Genomic DNA, 19,114 nt, shown 5'->3' with positions numbered 1-19,114 from the left:
ATCAATTTTCAATAGGTCAGGAACAAGATAATCAATTTTTATTAATAACAGAAAACATTAAGTAGAAATAAAGTGGAAGAGGAAAGACCTGAAGACCGAAGGGTGTTGGGACGGTTGGTGGTTGAGGCAGATGACTGTGGTGCTGGTTTTGGAGTTCCAGACTACAAGGGTCTGACTCCGCTAAGCTATTTCATGCCTTGCCTAGGAAGCCCTGTGTTTTGTCGCTTCTGCTCTACATGTCAGAGAAGAAGTTCCGCAGATTGTGAGGGGATGGGAATTAGCAAGAGTGTGCAAGAACCATATGAAGAGGGGCACACTAGGAAGTTGTCAACGCTGGTCCCCACTGGCATGGAGGAGCCTCCAACAAAGGGCAGACATGGGTGACAGACCTGGTCTGAGTGATGACTAGGATGCTCTGTGGGCACACGGTCTTCATTCTGCTGGTGGCACTGCGGGCTGGGAGCATCCACACACCTTCCCTCCAATCACACCAGGGACCTGAGACCTGGGCTGTCTTGGACTTGGGTCCCCACCTCTGCTGAGTCCAGATGTTCCTGCAGCTCAGCTCTGCTCTGTGGCAGGGTTCTGCTCTTGGGAATTTGAGAAACTGAAAGAAGGGGAGCCCAGGCAACCCCTGCTTTCCCGCCCTCCACACAGGCAACCCCTGCTTTCCCGCCTTCCACACAGGCAACCCCTGCTTTCCCGCCCTCCACACAGGCAATCCCTGCTTTCCCACCCTCCGCCCAGGCAACCCCTGCTTTCCCGCCTTCCACCCAGGCAACTCCTGCTTTCCCGCCTTCCACACACGGCAAGGCAGACTGATGGTTCCTCTGCACTTAGCCACCCTCACTTCTTAAGTGACAGCTTCTTCCCAGGGAGCAGTAGCTCCCAGGATAATTAATTCCCCTCATATTGTGCAACCACCTGCTTTTAATTCAGTAAAGTTGCCATGTTTGCAAGAGCTACTTCTTATGTACATCCTCTTGGTTATTAAATGCCAACCACATTTGTTTACAAACAAAACCGAGTTAATTAAATATCGCATCTACGTTACCAAGAGACTAGAGCAGCGCGGTGTTGGCTCTCAGGTGCGCTGCAGGCGGGGTCCTGGCCGAACACTGCAGTTAGAAAGGAGGCCATCTACTCACTTCTGGTCCTGACCCACTTAGGATTCTTACAACATCTGGCAATACTGAAACATGGAGGTTTCCAGCAAGGATCAGGTGACCCAGTGGTCACTGTCCACAGCTCCCTTCCAAGGACATGGATGCCCAGTGGCGAGCTGAAGGGACCCACTCTGGGGATGTAGGCATAGGGTCCACAGTGCCTTGTTCTATCTCCTGCAGACAGAGGGAGCCTTTGTTTTGTTCACCATTGCACCCTCCTAGTGTCTGCAAAAACACGTTCCTGGAGGGGGGGGGAACATGGCAAGATTTAAAAGTCTGATCCTGCAGCCAAGGTCAGGATTCTGTGCGTGCGGCTTGCAGGAAGGAGGGAGTTGAACTCTAACTTTAGGCTTCGGAACAGTTCCTTGTACTGGGTATCTTTCCCCGGCCTGTTCATGTGCTGGGACTTCTCATAGAGTGAGGTGCTGTCACGCCTTCGTGACCTCGACCTTCCAAATGATGTCACAATAGGCAGGGGCTGCTTTTCTCCTGCCTCCCTCACAGCTACCCGTGAACCATAGATGAGGAGGTAGCCAGTTTAATGTTTAATCAAAACATTGTTCCTACTTAGAGGCTACCAGAGAGGCAGTACAGAGGACTCAGCTCCGGAAAGGATGGACAGGTTGGTGGCCACACCCTCTTCCCTGGGGCCAGGAAAAGCTTGACCTGTTCGTTCTCTAGTACCACACAATACACCCAAAAGATGGCCACACTGCCACCCTGTGCTGAGGTGTCCTGCCCCGTCTTTAGGTGTGAACGCTCTGAGGCCCCCGTGTGCTGAGGAGTCCTGCGCTATCTTCTAGATGTACAAATCCTGTACTCCCTGTGCTGAGGTATCCCGTCTTTCAGGTTTGGGTGTTGGAGGGCCCTCTATTCTGGGCTATCCCATCCTCCAGGTGTGGATGCTCTTGGGGCCCCTTGGGCTGAGGTATACTGTCTTTCAGGCATTTTTGATCCTCACATCCCTGTCAGCTGCTACCATGAGATACACCACAGACATCAAGAAGTCCCCACCACAGCTCCTGAAGACGTTCGCAGGTAACATGGAAGAAGCTCATGGAGAGTTTGACCCTCGGTGGCATCTGGCTTATCTGACGGAGGGAGGCAGGGAAGTGTGTTTCCAGGTCACCCCAGGGGGCTACCGTGAGATCTCTGAGTCTTGAGTCTCCTTACTGAGCAGCTCATGTGGGTTTCTCACATCAGCTTAAGAAACAACAGGGAGTTCGGGGTTTTCGGTTGGTTATACTGTTCAGTACTTTAAAACTCTTATCTCAGAAGTGGCTTTTCTAGAATAAGTTCTGTCTTCGACAAAGAAGCACACCTTGCCTCCCCACTAGGTCTGTAAGCAGGCATCAGACACTTGACCCTTGGGTATGGAAGCCACACAAAAAATATGATTTTCTCAAAGGCACACTGACTGTACATGGTATAATTACATTTACTTTAAGTCAGGTAGGAGAACCTTCTAGAGATGCGTGCTTCCCAGGAAGAGCCTTAGGCCAATGGGGACTCATAAGAAGGGGCCGTCCCCTCCCCTCCCTCCCAAGCATCACTGTTTGAACCTTCCTTTTTCCTCCATGGAGGAGGCGTTCATGCGTTACTGTTGTGCTGCATGGCGCGCAGGAGCAGAGAGGAAACGCGTCCATCCTTTGTTTGTCTCCCATGGAAGGCAGGCCAGGAGCTTTTCTATGGGATTCCCTGAAGGAAAGCCAACTTCTCCCCCAGGGACCGGGAGTGTGAGGAGAGGCTCAGTCATGGTGGGGTTGGGGAGGCACTACGCCATGCTGGGCCCAGGCACCTCCACAGGACAAAGACTCTTAAAAGGACTGGTTGCAATTTCCAATTCAGAACAAGCAAGACATGGAGATGTGGTTGGATTGGGGCCACAGAGAGGAGCAGAAACTGCTGAGCCAATGCTCTGTACGTTTGGCCAGGATCAAGTGACTCTGTTCTCTCCCAGTGGGAAACAGAAGCTACAACAAAGGTGGAGGAACCCTGTCCTTAAGGTCCTTGTGAGCAGCTTCTTGGTCTCTGTCTGCAGCCATGAGCCCCAGGGGACTGTCTTCATGGGGTGGGCATCAGTACCCGCCTACCTCTGCAGGAGGCTTCTGGGAGCTGTTGGACACTGGGATGCCCCACTCCAGGTTTCAGGGGCCAGGTGAGAGGAGACCTCAGGACGCAGGCAAGCTGTGTCCTGGGGTAGGAGGCTGTCTTAGGGGTGTGTAAGGCATCTAGAACTGTTGACCTGCAGCCTAGAGGCAGGAAACGATCCCCACTTGGTGTCCAGATTTCCTGGTGGTTCCCAACCTGTGGCCCCATGCTTTGTCTGTCCGCTGGCCACCTAGCTTGGACCATGAGAGGTGAATGGGACCACATGCCTGTTGCCCCTTTCAGCCTCAGAGGCTTTGGGGAAGATGGAGAGAGGTGAAGGTAGGCTTTCTTTCTGCAGTGTCGGAATTTTTGAATAGGGATACCTTTACATGTCAACAGTTGCTGGCAGACTTTGTCCAGTACTTTCGCTTTCCCGGCTAATTGAGCACAGGTTCTTATAATACCAGTTTTCAGATCACACATCACACAGGAAAACATCTCTGTGAATCTATAATATATTATTTGTGGTCATATATTGATACGCTAATTTCATTATTAATTATATAATAAATTATAAATTGACATCACACAGGAAAACATCTCTGTGAAAATATTATATAATATTTATTATTATATATTGATAATGCTAACTTTATCATTAATTATATAATAAATTATCTATAAATTAACACCACATGGTAAAACATTTCTGAATATATTATATAACATTATTTATTATTATATATTGATATGCTAATTTACTATTAATTATATAAAATTATCTATAAATTAACATCACACAGTAAAACATCTCTGTGAATATTATATATTTGTTATTACATATTGATAATGCTAATTATATTACTATATAATAAATTATAAAATAAAAATAACCATATTAATAATATAACATACATTAATATATACTAATATGTAAATTGCAGAAGGGGGAAACTGAGGGCTACATGGGGCTCAGGAGAGTTTGAGGACCTCCGAAGAGGGATGAGAGCAGAATCTGGGTTACTGGGAGAGATGCAGAGGCTCCGGGCCGGGGTACAGTTGAGCTACAGCAGCAGAGTTGAGCTGCAGACAAGGTATGGGGGAGACTGGAACAGAGAAAAGTGACACTGAACGGGCACCTGACAGCTGAGATGACATCATCAGTCGGCACCCAGCTGAGCCAATGCCGCTGAGACTGACTGCTGGGAGTTCTCCGTTGGTCCAGATGCACGCTGGGGTGGTCAGGCAGCAGGCCAGTGGTTCTGCTGCTGCCACAGTGTGAGGTGTCCTTGAGTGGTGTTACACCTTCCCTGTGGTGTGTCCAGTAAGCTCTTGGTCTGATCCGCAAGCATCATGCATCCCTTTCACCCTGGTTTCTGCCATAGTCGCTGCACACAGCACCCTGGACACCCCCGGTCTCATCTTGTTTATTTTGAAAAATGAACAGGACAGTGTCCTTTCTACTTTTAGGGGTGAATCAGTCTGTCCAGCCTGGGTGGCTCCTGCCATCTGGCTCTGCTGTTCTCCCTGATTCATCGTCTCCCTTCATCCTCAACATGGAGTCTCTCAGGGCAGGGCAAACCCAGAGCTGGACAGAGCCGGATGTCAGCCCAGGTGGAGGCACAGAGGCTGGCAGGGAAGCACCCAGCCAGTCCACACTGGCCCTGTACGTGTTCTTCTAGACCTTTGCCCAGCCTGGCCTCCTGCCTGTCTCTCACAGCATCGTGAGACAGACCCTTGCATGCCAAGCATCTTCTAGGCCAAGTACGCACAGGCTAGCCAGCTCTTAGACCACCCTGTCAGGAGTTAAGATGAGTTTCGAAACAGCCGCACACGCTGGTGTCTTTCCACGAAGTCAGATGAATCGGTTGACGATTCCACAAGGTTATGTTGTAGCTGCAATGGCAGCCGTTTACCAGATCCGGCTTTCCCGAGCCACCCCTCACACCACACATTCCTCAGCAAATACGTCACCGTGCCTCTGTGTATGGCATGCATGAGGGGGGCGGTCACCGAATAGATACTAAGGGTTAAAGGGGCTGTAGCAGAGTTTCCAGAAGTTTCCAGAGTGCCCGATGGAAATGTAGGTACAGTCTATGTGGATAACAAACCCAAGTCTCAGGGAAGAAGCCGCTGCACTGGGTCAGATCACTGTGGGTCACGAACTTGAGAGCTGAGCTGTGGAGTGGAGTCTGGCTGCAGAGGCGAGAGGGGAAGACCCTGTCCGGATGACAGACTGGGCACTGAGTACATAGCTAGCTCACCTGGGTAAACAGGCGGATGGACAGACAGCAATTGAGTAGGACCTCGTGTGGGGACAGGACCTGCCAGTCAGTCCTAACTCATGTACTGGTATCAGTTGACAGGCCATTGGGGTATAGCATCTCCCTCTCATTGGGGGTGCAGGGAAGGAAGTTAATGCCATTCCCTGGGTCTAGCATGTCCCGTAAGTTCGGGGCCTAGTTTCTGTGGTAAGATTTTAACATGTACACGGGTCCCTACAGTCTCAGATTCATCCCAGTGAGCTTTCCAATGGCGCTCCTTCCCTTCTGAGGACTAAGTCCTTAGTCAGTCAGTATACACTGTGTGTGTGGAGTGTCTCTGCCCAGTGGTGTGATCCTCTCCCCTCCTCCAAGTGGAGTCAAAAGTCACTTGTAAAATGGACTCTCTCTGGGCAAGGGAGTCTGAGAAAACATGAAGTAACTTAGAGCAAGGCCAGGAATGGATCCCCTGGGGGGGGGTCTCTGCATCTTCCCGCTGCCCCTGATGGGTGTAAGTCCCACCCCCTTGTCCAGGCACAGCATTTTGTGGTCCTCAGGTGGGCTTTCTGTGTGCTTGAGGGCAGGGTCCTGTGACAAGGTCCTACAGCTACACTGTGCATGGCTGCCCAAAGTGGGGAAACTGGGGAGTGGCGACCAGGCATTCCTGAGACAGGCCAGGCAGAGAGGGCCTCCAGAGCTCTCATTCATATAGGGAAGCCAACCAGAGACAAGGCAGAGGGATGGACATCCTCTTTCCGGCTTAGCCTTTGTCTGCCTGGTGAGTCTAACCTTTCTGTTAAGTTGGTCTGCATATTCAATTAATGCTGCTTCCTTTAATGTTGCCATGACAATGAAATTGTCTCTATAAATGGCTGCACACTGTTGTCTATGCCATCGGAGGCCTGTGGTAAGTAAAGTGGACCTAACTGGTTTGTCCAGAGCCAGAGAGACACAGTGTACACACACAGAACACAGTGACCTTCCATGTCCCCGGTCCCCTGAGCGTCCAGCTTGGCCTTGCAGCTCAGCTCTGTGCCCTTGGAGGTCCATCCAGGAGGGCGGTTCACACACATGACGTCTCTGGGGGAATCGGACTCTGGCACCTGTGTCCGTGACTTCTAACGAAGGAGACACCGCAGTGTATGTTCATGTGAGCACACACGTGTGCCTGGGTCTTATCAGTTCAGACCTGGCTGGTGAGCCCTAGGATTCCCCCTCCTTTGTCTTCCCTAGAGTAGGGCTCACTCCTCTGGCTTCAGGCTGGACGTTGGACCTGTGTGGCTTGTTTACCATTTGGTCCAGTCAGCCGCCACCATCACTGAAGTACCACATTTCCCAGGTCAGAATCAGAGTGCGAGGGAATAGTCTTTCCTGGGTCTTTGATCTCCTTCATAGCACTGGTCCACCATGTCCCCTCCAGTGGGGAGGGGGCAGAACTCTCACCGTTCCATCTTTTATAGTTTTCTTTAGAATCCATTCTTTGTGCGAAGTGACCTGGCCACCCCGGGTTATGTGTTAGCCCCCTCTGATGCCTGGGTGGAGCCCGTGCCTGGCTTGTCTCTGCTAAGATACCTTATCGCCCTATTCCCCAGCGGCCCTTGTATTGTGCTCAGTAATTAACTTTATATTATTTTGTTCAGAATTTTAATCTCTCGTCCTTGTTTCAGAGCGAGATTCTCATAATGAATAATTAATAAAGCATAAAACCTCCTTGGTTCAACCTGGCAGACTCCCGGCGCACCCCACCCCCCACATCCTGCCTTGTTTTCTGCCAAGTCAGTGCTGTGTCTGTGCCTTGCAGTTTGTGACATCTCTCTGTATGACATCTGTGACTACAACGTCACCAGGGACCAGTGCAAGGAGCTCGGATGCTGTTTCTACAAGGGCGTCTGCTACAAGAAGGTTGTCCCCAGTGAGTGCTCCAGTCCTGCTCCTTGGCCATTGTTTGTGCCGTGTCCCTTCCGCCACAACCTCACATACCTCTGCTCTGGGCTGAGTGGGAGGGGCTTCTCACTACTCTCCTTCCAGGAAAATGTCGGGATGGTGAAGCCTGGGTATGAGACTGTCCCTACCAAGACGGCTGCTGGACAAAGGGTGCTGCCGGCTGAAGCAGTCTGGTCGGGCGGTGGTGTCTAGCCGAGGACCGTGGGGACATGACGTGACTGGGTTTTCTCCTGAGATCATTTTGGCACCACGCTAAAGCACAATACAGTTCTGAGATCAGGCTTGGGCTATATCCAAGGATCTGCAGGGTTGGCTGTTTACTGTGTCCCACCCACCTGCCTGGTTCCTGAAGAGCCATTTCTACACATCCTAGATATCTGTGAGGAGTGGGAAGGAGTGGGGGGGACCATAGAGAACCAGGTTGTTGTAGTGAAGAGCTGTGTCCATTCTGCTTCTGGGATGTTTTTCCATGTCGGGACTTGGGCTTTCTGATTCTCTAGGATTTTCTAAAGTGCCACTTCCAAACCTTCATCAGCCACATGGTTATTGGCTTTGCAGGCAAAGCTTAGGTTACAGTAGACACCCTAGTATATATCGGAGATGCCAGGATTGTGGGTCTGAGGCCAAGGGAAGCTCTAGGCACAGAATAGAAGTAGCCTAAGAGAGGCCATGTATGTTTTGGGTAACATAACTGGAGGATGAGGCTATCCCATTCCCTAGAGCCAGCCAGTTGCATCCCGAGTCCCAGATGCTGCACATGGAGTTGCAAGATTTGTGTGTTTGCCCTGTTGGCATTTCATCTTGGTTAGGTCTAGTCATGTCTTGTTATACCCAGATTCTTCCATTTCAAAATGGACGTATTTTTTCTGTGTGACGTTTATTCTGAATGACATTGTTGTATGTTGGAAGTAAGTAATTTTACTTTTTCACTTTATAGGAGCTCACAGTTAAGAGATTGCCTTTAATTTGAAATGAGACGGTCTTTATTTAGACTTTAAGCTTCTGTGATTGTTAAAGACCATGGGGCCTTTTTAAGTTGGATTGTATTTTATATTCCGAGATGAAACGAGACGTTGGGGAGAAGAAGCAGAAGGTGAGGTCTAGGGTGATGTGTTTGGGTATCGAGCTGACAAGTGCAGTTGTGACAGGCCACTCCGTTGTCAACCTGATGAGCTCTAGACTCGTCCGGATGATAGCATCCGGGTATGCTTCTGGGGGTCATCTCGGTTACATTCACTGAGATGGAGAGACCTGTCCACAGTGGGTGGCACTGTTCCCCGAGGTGGGGTCCTGGACCATGGGACAGTGACAGTGAGCTGACCACAGGCATTCACCTCTCTCTGCTTCCTGGGTGTGGATGGAGCCTGACCACGTCTGCCTTCTTGACTTCCCCACCATGGTGGGCGACACCCTTGAGCTGTGAGCGGAAATGAATCCTTAAGTCGCATAGTTGGGGTGTTTTGTCCCAGCAGCAGGAGAGTGGCTAAGTGTCCTTCTGCTACTGAGTGTGTCTGGGAAGCCCTGCATTCGGAGCTCTTGAGAAGTAGGAGGAAGGACCATCCGCAGGACACTTAAGAGGAACTTTTCAGTCATCTCCACGTGAGCGTGTGAGGCACACTCTGGTGTACTCTGGACCAACCTTCTGGTGATTTTTAAAAAGACGCTAGCATTTTTGTGAGTGCGTGTGCCACCCATGGCTTACACTGGGGCCCTAACCAACCACTCAGTTGAGAACAAGCCACGGTCCCTGTAGCATTTTAGTTGTGGGTTCCTTCAGGAGTCCAGAAAACAGCACAGACTCTCAGGAGCTTCTGTTGGCAAGGGATCACAACATTATGTCATGGCAACAGATACTGACCCTCTGTCCATCTTCCCCGTTAGTAAACACATGCGTGGGCGCTACTTTTTCTTAACTTCTGACATCTTTGGTGTTAAGAGGTGGGGCCATCTGTAGGAAGATTCTGGGCAGTGAGCCCTACATTTGGGTTCTCACTGTGCCCTCAAATTATTTCTCATTTCTTTGACATCTTTCTCATTCAAGGCAGCAAATGAAGCTTTGTGCTGTGTAAGTTGTAGGGTTCAGTGACAGGGTATTATGAGTTCTTTGTGCATATAATTCCATGTTATGAAAACCTTTCACCAACTTCTTAAATAGGCTGGTTTGAAGTGCACATTGTGTTATGGCATAATCTGTATTATTAAGAATATGAACTTGGGGAATTAGCATTAGATGTTTCAAAAAGGAACTGGGAGCTAGAAGGGGAAGACTTGCTTTCATTCCTCAGTCTTGATTTGGGCACGTTATTTAATATGTCATTTCTTCTAAGTATTTGACTTCAGTTTCTTCTTGGGACTTGCTGAGATGATTTCAAAACTTTTGTTAACTCTGCTGGGGAGACGTTACCCTTGGGAAAATAACCCTTTCTTCTGTCTGGGGAAGAGCAGTCCTAATAGTTGACTCCCAACAAACCACACAGGCGGCTTCTCACAGCCCGATGCTGTGCAGAGGGACACAAAGTCCTGTCTCTTGCTTTTGTTACCTTGACAGCAGGGTTGAGAGAACACATGTGGAAGGGGCTGGTAATAAAACATGAAAATATTATATGCATCATGCTCACGTAGGGTTCTGATTTTATCACATGCAAAGACTCTGGGATTCAAGAACTTGTGGGGTTTTACTTGAAAGCCCCTAACTCAGCCACGAACACATTTTTTTTTCATTTGGTTGTGTGTGATCAACATCTGGAACAGGGGGCCCCTTGTGACACACTTTGTGCTGTATCACTTTATGCTATAGTAAGCTGCCCTCAAAGTGCAGTGGCTCAAAGTGACAGCTCATCGGCTTCCCTGGGGCTGCGGTTGGGTGCTACGGCAAACATAGCAGCCAGGCTTATGTCGTCATAGTCTCTATCAGTTGGAAGGTTCTGGTTCTGGTGAGACTGGTATGGCCAGTTTTTGGTATCTGCCTTGGGGCTCACATCAGTATGAGATGGAAAGGCTTTCGCTTAACATCACGAGCTGCTGGGTTCAACCCTCCTTCAGCTCTCAAGCTCCACCCTCCTGTACCTCTACCACCTCCTAGGGAACCTCAAAGTAGTCTAGGGCTCGTGGATCCTGTTGGAATCCTGCTCATTGCCTGGGGGACAACTTGCTCTCTAGCTGTGCTGTGAATTGAACTCTATGTCTGTCCAAAGCATGATTTTTGAGGCTGGTGTATGTGTTCTATCTTGTCAAGAGAGTTGCTCTAGTTTTATTTCTGTCATTGTGACAAAATATGCTAACAAGAAGCAGCTTAAGGGTGAATATTTGCCTTTCACTACCAGGTCACATACCCAGGAAACTCAAGGCAGGAACCCAGAGGCAGGAATCATGGAGGGAGGAATCATGGAGGGATATTGCTTGCTGGTTCACTCAGGCGTATTCTCAGCTAGCATCTTTTTACAGTCCAGGATACTTGCCCAGGGGATGGTACCACCCACAGTGGGCTGGGCTCCCTTGTATTGATGAACAATCAAGAAAAATCTCTCACAGTCATGCTAATACCAACTTGACAGTGACAGTTACTCAGTTGAGACTTCTTTTTTGGTGATTCTAATCTGTCAAGTTGACAGCTAACCAGGACAGTCCACCTCTTCTCAAATGGACACACACACACACACACACACACACACACACACACACACACACTCACACTTGTAGGCAAATCACTTATAAAAACAATCTAAAAGACTCCCAGGTTTCTTAAAGGCTCTGAGGTCTCTTAACTGTGGACTTGTGTCTTTTGGCTTCCAAAGCTTTGGGCGGCCACACCTCCCCAGCGCTGTCATCTTCAGAAGGTTGCCTTGAATGTTCAGGCCAGTCAGTCACAGTCCACACTTGCTGCTGTTCTTGGTGGACACCAAATGGTCCTGGTATCTCCAATATCCTGGGGACTTCACTGCCACGGATGCACCTTCCGCAGTGGTCTCTCTTGCCTTCTCATCGGGGACTCCGACCTGTCCGCGTGGTACCAGACCTCAGCTGGTCTCCCCCAGTCCCTCAGTCTTGCGTCTTTCATGCCCTCAAAACAGCATGAATGTGGGTGACTTTTACCCGTTGCCAAGTTCATCCTCCTGTGTGAGATGTGGTCTTGGTCTTCTTAGATGTTAACATCTAAGCGTTGACTCGGGGGAATTACTTTCCATGGCACCAAAGAACCATGGACATTTTCACCTCAGTGGGGTGCCGATCTCTTATTTGTCGCCAATGATTTCCAGTGATCACAGATTCCCGATCCAAATTTTCTCACAAATTGTGCCTATGGAGTATTTGAAGCCTCCCGAGCCAGGCCTCCTCTGTGGACACTGTGTTAGTCTCAGCATTATTTTCCAAGCTCCCACAGCGACAGCTCATTAGGCTCTGAACACTCACTGGATTTTGTAGCCCAAAGTTCCAAGACCACCTACGATCCTCCAACAAACCAGTCCAAAGACATACGTAATTGCATGGTCAGGTCCTTTACAGCAACATACTGCTTAAGTCCTGGTGCCAGTTTCTGTTCGAGTGTCCTTTTTTCTATTGAGGAGATGAAGCATCTTCCAAAAGCAACATAGGGAAGTAAAGGGTCAATCTGACTTACACTTCCAGGCTGTTATCCGTTATTTGGAGAAGTCAAGGCAGGAACCTAGAGGCTGGAACTGTGGAAGGACACTGCTTGTCGGCTCATTCAGGCTTACACACAACTAGCTTTTTAACACAGCCCAGGACCTCTTTCCTAGCGAAGAGAACCACCCATGGTTGGTTGGGCCCGCAGACCACCTTGATAGAGGCAGTTAGCTGGTTGAGACTCTTGCTTCAGATGAGTCTAGGCTATGCAAATTGATGGTTAATGCTAACTAGGGCAAGAGTCTTTGTAGGTGTGGTTAGTAAAGAGGATGTCACACTGGGGCAAGATGTCTTCAAAGAGAAAAGACATGGAAATAGAGAGGAGCCAAAGATCCAGAAACCACCGGAAGCCATAATGAAGCAGGATGAAGATTCTAGAAGCCTTTGGTGGGAATCAGGTCTGGGAGGTGACTTCATTTTTACTCGTGGTTCCAGACCCCGTATAGCAACAAACATCTGCTCTGCTGTAGGGCCCGAGCTACAGAAATGTCCTTGAAGGACATCAAATCCAGCAGACTTGGGTTTTTGCTTTTTTGTTTTTTCTTAAACCGTTCAGTTAGGGATACCTAAAAATCATTCAGAGGGAGGTAAGGGTAGGGGCTCAAATCAAGTTGTATCCTTTGGGTTGGATGTTACCAGTAAGATAGTGTCTTGCCCTTGAATGAATGGGAAATAGGGTAGAGAATCATTAAAGCACCAATGACTCTTGTGCCCACGTGAGCTGCCAACGTTGACCTCACCCAACTCTGTGGAGGCAAGGTATGCTGGGAGCTAGAGAGCCTCCTCCTGACTGTGAGACTTTATAACATTGATTTTCCCCTCTGGAGACATGTCCAACCAATGTTCTCCTGATCCAGTGGGTTAATGGACTGGCGGGATGACAGTGAGCTGTACTGGATACACAGGACCCCTCTGGGTGGGACTGGCCCCTCTCGACTACTTTGGGTCCAGATTCTAAGCCAGGGCTTGTCTCCCAGTTTACGTGCAGATGTTCTCCACCCTGATTGTGCTTGTGACCGGGATCATCATCATCACCATCATTTACAGGTGGGTGCTCTGAATTCTGTGTGGGAGGAGGAATGGTTTTGGACAGGCAGATGATCCCTGCTGCCTCCCTCACGCATCTGCTGCTGCTCTGGGTACATCTTCCCTTAGTGATAAAAGTGAGTCCCCAGCATTCGCTAGCTGTCTGAGGCCCCAAGAGTTTAGTGCAATGGCTTTGTCAGTCTCTGCAGCCATGGGTCCTGAGACCATCGTCTGCTATGGTGACGGTGTTAAAAAACAGTACCTAGGAGGTCCCATGGCTCATGCTAAGGGCCAGCTGGGCCCTTTGTCCTTCATCCTTGTGCACTGTTGTGACAAAAATGGCTAAAAAGTCCACCTAAAGGAGGAAGGGCGTATTTCCTCTCAGCCTGAAGGATGGTGTTGCTGGCAGGTAAGGTTGGTCTGGTTGCCCCAATGAATCGAATCTTGAGGTTCTGTTCAACATGCTTTGTCGGCTGCCCCCACACAACACTCAAAAATCTGGGCCGAGGAAGTCTGTGTACTGTGTGTGGCATGCCAGTGTTCAGGACACACTCAGAGGGACACCCTTTCTGTCATTGTCCTGGACAGAGTGAAGCCTTAGACCACAATGCTGGGTTCTGTCTGCAGAGCAGGGCTGATACTCAATTCAGCATCCAGCTCTGGTGTACCCGATGCTCTTATAGCTCTGTCCTGTGACTGGCACAAAGCCACGGAGAGGATTTACACACCTCACCTAGCACCTGCTCCAGCCTTTAGTGTGGCCAACACAGCCTGTCTTGCAGCACAGTGTGAACTTTGTTCCTGGATTTTGCCTTAGCAAGATGGAGCTGAGACCATGGAACAGGCTCTGGGCCTCATTCCAGAGTCTGTGTAGTATACAGAGCACAGGGAAGGAGGCAATCAGGGCCAGGATCTTCTGTCTCCTAGCTGCTTGGCTGTGACGAGGCCTTTCTTCCTCAGGATTGTACAGGAGATTAAAAGACAGATGAAGCTCTCCATGAACTCCACCCCTAAGGCATCTAAGAAACGATCGGCATTTAGGCCTTTCTCTAGAGACCCCTCTAGAGCCCCCTCTAGATCCCCCTCTAGAACTTCTTCTACATTGTCCTCTAGAAGCCCCACTACAGCACCCACTACAGCCCCCACTACCGACCCCGCTACAGACCCCGCTACAGACCCCGCTACAGACCCTGCTACAGACCCCGCTACAGACCCCGCTACAGACCCCGCTACAGCCCCTCCTACAGACCCCTCTGAAAACCCTCCATGAAGAAGACTGAGGGGCAAGTAGAAGGTAGGCTGGTGTGAATGGTGTCTGTTTCTATTCTTGTGGCATATGTTCACTGTCTTTGATGGCCCTCAACAGGAATGGCAAACACTGTTATAGACTAGGATTCCAATGTCCCCGACTGTGGAGGGTCAGGTCCACAAGAAGACTCCTCCTTCCTTTCCTACCTTGCTTGGCTGGGTCAGTGCAAGTCCTGGGAACAGTCCAGTAACACCTTCACTTTTATCGGTGTCCTCCCTTGAAGCCACTGCAGAGTGAGTGTGGCCGTTGTCATTTGAGGCAATGGCTGAAGCGACAGCAGTTCACTGCCTGCTCTGGCTCAAGGGAGGCAAAGTCATTTGCTTGTCAGTGACTCCCAGAGGGCTGTGCAGACCCTCTTGCTGCTTTTCCTGGCCCAGAACAAGGTCCAGATTAGAGAAAAGGATGTCCCAAAGGCGGCATCTTGTTGTGGGATGTGGGATGGGGAAAGATCTGTCTTGTCTTAACATTCATGCTCAAGCCTTTGGCTTCATGGAAGCCCCAAGGGCAAGTGGGATTGGAGGAGCCTTTCCTGCTAGTCTGGGGATCTAAGACTTCCTGCAGGACACAAGCTTATCTTTTCCTTGGTGCCTCCTGGGTTGACAGGGGATACGAAGGCCTCCTCCTGAGGCTTCAGTCCTCTTGATGTATTGGGAAACAACAGGCCTCTCACCAATTGACTTCTAAGAAAACGCTCGTTATATGTTTATTTTACTCTGAGCCATTGCAAACATCTCCTAAGGGTGCTACATGTCTCATCAGAGAAACACTCAGACCCATCCCTCCACCCCCCTTGTAATCTAGCCCCAACGACCAACAGTGGCAGTGCCGCGTCCCGGTGAGCACCTTCAGTGTGTGAGACAGAGAGCATCTGTGAGGAAAAAAAATAAAAGCATTTTCTTGAGTGTTTCTCGCTCTTTGCTGCCCCGTGCCTGGCTGTGCTTCCACTTAGGAGAGAGAGGGGGCCTTTGGGTGCAGGCAGGAACTAGAATTAGTTTCTACAGTTCTGCCTGGCATGAGGCAAGGACACAGACAGAACACATAGTCCTTGTCCTGGTCAGGGTTTCTATTACAGCATAAAACATTGTGACCAAGAAGCAAGTTGGGGAGGAAAGGGTTTATTCAGCTTACACTTCCACATTGCTGTTTATCACCAAAGGAAGTCAGGACTGGAACTCAAGCAGGGCAGGAAGCAGGAGCTGCTGCAGAGGCCATGGAGGGATGTTACTTACTGGCTTGCTTCCCCTGGCTTGCTCAGCTTGCTTTCTTATAGAATCCAGGACCACCAGCCCAGGGATGGCACCACCCACCATGGGCCCTCCCACCCTTGATCACTAATTGAGAAAATGCCTTACAGCTGGGTCTCACGGAGATGTGATATCATGTGATAACTCCAGCTTGTGTTAAGTTCACACACAAAACCAGCCAATACAGTCCCCTTTTCAGACTATCCTATGTGGTAGGAGTACTGCTGTGTTGTGACCAGTGCGGGTTTGCACTACGTTTCTGTTCCAGGAAATCATGCAGACACATGTGATGGCTGGCACGCACTTGATGGTTAGCATGTGCCTTTTGTGTTTCCTGAGTGGTGTTCTGTTTTTACCCTATCCACGTGATTTTTTCCCTCCCTCCAAATCGACAAAGAGATCTCAAGGCAGACACTGGGCTCCTTCCGTAGTTCGGGCTCCTTTAATTAGCCTGCGTCTTCCCCTTTGTGCTTTCTTTTCAGGGTGATCCAATTTTGAACAAAAAAAAAAAAAAGCTTTGCACATTTACGACTATTGCACCAATTACGTTCATGCTATCTTTTCATATTGACGGAGCTGATAAAAATAGAAAAATTTAAGAGTCTCGTATCAAAGAGCAGAGGCCCCTATGCAAAAATTCTTTTGTTCTGTGGCCTTTCTCCACTGTGTGCTCATTAATGCTGAAGGAACCCAAATCTTCCTCCCTAAGGACTGAAGAATCTTATCTCTCCTTTCCAAGCCTATTTTACTGCCATAGCATCTCTGGGCGGATGGATGACATTCATGTCCCTCCTGGGCTGCACTCTGCTCTCACCAGGTTTATGATTAAAACGGCAAACTCTAGCGGATGCTCGAGACTCCTTCCCGTCCCCGCTTCTCTTTTCTTTTGAGTCATTGTCTTAGGTTAGGGTCTTACTGCTGTGAACAGACACCACGACCAAGGCGACTCTTGTAAGGACAACATTTGATTGGGGCTGGCTTACAGGTTCAGAGGTTCAGTCCATTATCATCAAGGCGGGAACATGGCATGGTAGGGAACGAGCTTCGAGTTCCACATCTTCATCCGAAGCTGCTGGCAGAATGCTGGCTTCCAGGCAGCTAGGGTGACTGTCTTAAAGCCCACACACACATGACACATCCACTCCAACAGAGCCACACCTCCTAATGGTGTTACTCCCCGGGCCAAGCATATGCAAACCTCACAGTCATGAACTCTGGAGTGTTCTTCACCACGTGACCCATTTCATCCCCATCCTATCTCTTCCTCTTCCCTACCTCATAATTATCTCATTTCTGACCCAATCCCCACTCCATGTCCGACCCCAGGCTCTACCCCATGCCCATCCTCGCCCCATCCCATGTCCCCCAACATGCCCCACCCTTTGCATGTCACCTTCCTTCCTACTTCTCAGCTATATTCCCAGGAGAATCATCCCTATTTTTCCATAAGGACATTTTCTGATGAGTCCAGTAGTTCCTGGTTTGACTTCTTTCCAAAATTATTCCCGGGCGACTCAGAACAAGCAGGACTCCTGGGTAATTCCTTTGTAGACATTCTAAGGACTTTTACAGACGCTAGCCTTGCACCAGGTGATGACGAAGCATTTGTGTATCCCCCAAATCAGCACGGTAGTTGCTTTCTTTTCCTTGCTGTAAACGAACTACCGTACAGGAGATGGGGCGTGTTTGTCTTGGTGCCCACTCTTCTGTCATAACAGTAGTGGTGGCTAAGTTAGCAGCAGTTGGTAGCTGCAAATTAGGCCTCAGGAACAGGTTAGCAATCTGAGAGCTCAGGCCAGAAGTGAGACCAGACCATCACTCTCAAAGGTCTACCTCTAGTGACTCGCAATCCCAGGGAGACATTTTGCTCAGGAACCTCAGGGGAAGTCTGAAATGGCACCGTGTAGGAGATGGCTCCAGTGAAGGTGGATGGGTAGGTGGGGGAAGAGAGAGGTTGCAGGGATGTGTGATGAGAATTTTGTCTCTGTTAGCTCCTACATGTGCAACAGAGGCACACCTGGGACTGAGTTCTCACTGTCTCCCTCTCTATTTCCTGCAGATCAACATCAAGGAGAACTCCTATGAAATAATGTTGTTTAGGTGAATTAATGGTTTTATGGAATTCCTGATTTTATTTAAATAATTTTAGGAAGGTGGTTTGATTTAAATAGTCTTAGGAAGTTTAGTGTAGCAATATACATGGGAGGGTGCCATGTTACCTTAACCACTGTGTATGGGTTGGGAAATGGCATAGCCTTGAGCACACAACCCCTCCACATTCTGGCAAGATCTCTCACTCACCCTGGACTTTCTGATTTGGCTAGCCAGAAAGATCCACCTGAGGATCTACCTGTGCCTTGACAGTGAGGGTTACACATATATTCCACTTCGCCTGGGTTTTTCTGGGGGAACCCTCTGGGAACCCACACTCGGGCCTTCATGCATGCACAGTAAGCACACTACCTTCAAAGCCATCTTCCCAGATGATGAACAAGGTTGTTGAGGGGGCACACAAACCGCTGGAATCACAGATGGGACTTCTTCCTAGTGACATTTCGAGCTGTGAAATAAAGGACTTGGCCTCAGAACAAACTGCTAATGAGTACAGGGTTTCTCTCTGTGAAGTGCTCTGAAATCAGTGTTGACAGAGGCACGGCGTGTTGAGTGTACAAACCCTATACGAGGATGACGTTTATGCTGCATGAATTGGATTTTGAATTCCTTCATATCCCCCCTCTCCCCGCTGCACAAAATGTTCCAGACCACAAAGTGATCAGGCCTCTTACTCAGCTCCCAGAGGACATGGCCCCTGTATTCTCAGAGTTTCCCTTAGGAGAAGGCACTGGGAAGGTGGGCAGGGATGACTATGCACTGATGGACGGGGTAGGCAGGGGAGGGAGAGGGCAAGGGGGCCAAGAACTCTGTCCCAGAAGCAGCCCCATTCTTCTGCATGAGTAGCACAAGTACCTGGAGAAAACCTGGTGCCACGTGAAGTTTCGACCCTTGCTGCCGTCTGCTGAGGCTTCACAGTGAAGGAAGTTCTGGAAAACCCTCAAGGTAAGGAAAGAATCCTTTCAGGTACAGAGTACCTGGCAGATTCGTTGTCCTTACCTGTCAGGGAATGAAGGCATTCATTCTGGTGGTACACACTATAATCCTATCTTTTGATGAAGCGAAGGAAACTTGGGTTATTTTTAGATAATGAACGAACGTGCTGATCCATCTGGATTCATGCCTGGGATGTGGAACCTGCCTCAGGACAGTGTGGCAAGCTCTAGGTTCGTGGTCTAGGGATATTGGTATCTGAGGACCTTTGCTTCCTTAGGTGGTTTTCAGGATTACAAGCAGGTGGATTACAAAAAGGTACCCTGGCCTCCAGCCTTTGGAGTGATCTTAGAGTTAAAGGTACATGAAGGTCACTGTGGTGGT

At 49.3% G+C, this 19,114-nt stretch overlaps 1 protein-coding gene across 2 annotated transcripts; it reads left to right on the top strand.

Annotated features, from left to right (window-relative positions):
- The first annotated feature begins 1,644 nt into the window (after positions 1-1,644).
- On the top strand, positions 1,645-15,342 carry Tex29 (testis expressed 29). 2 transcript variants are annotated; one of them, NM_001415041.1, is made up of 7 exons: positions 1,645-1,788; positions 1,917-1,999; positions 2,111-2,204; positions 7,320-7,430; positions 13,084-13,153; positions 14,093-14,426; positions 15,243-15,342. In NM_001415041.1, the coding sequence occupies exons 3-6, from the start codon at positions 2,147-2,149 to the stop codon at positions 14,400-14,402; spliced, it is 549 nt and encodes a 182-aa protein (NP_001401970.1). In that variant the 5' UTR covers positions 1,645-1,788; positions 1,917-1,999; positions 2,111-2,146; the 3' UTR covers positions 14,403-14,426; positions 15,243-15,342. The 2 variants fall into 2 exon arrangements, with proteins under 2 accessions (NP_001401970.1, NP_001017508.1); NM_001017508.3 differs by having other exon boundaries at positions 14,093-15,342.
- Positions 15,343-19,114: the final 3,772 nt, after the last annotated feature.

Source organism: Rattus norvegicus, chromosome 16, assembly GCF_021556685.1.
Source record: "Rattus norvegicus strain SHRSP/BbbUtx chromosome 16, alternate assembly SHRSP_T2T, whole genome shotgun sequence".
Classification (NCBI taxonomy): domain Eukaryota; kingdom Metazoa; phylum Chordata; class Mammalia; order Rodentia; family Muridae; genus Rattus; species Rattus norvegicus.
Note: the sequence above shows the minus strand (reverse complement) of the source record. Positions and strands in the feature narration are given on the sequence as shown.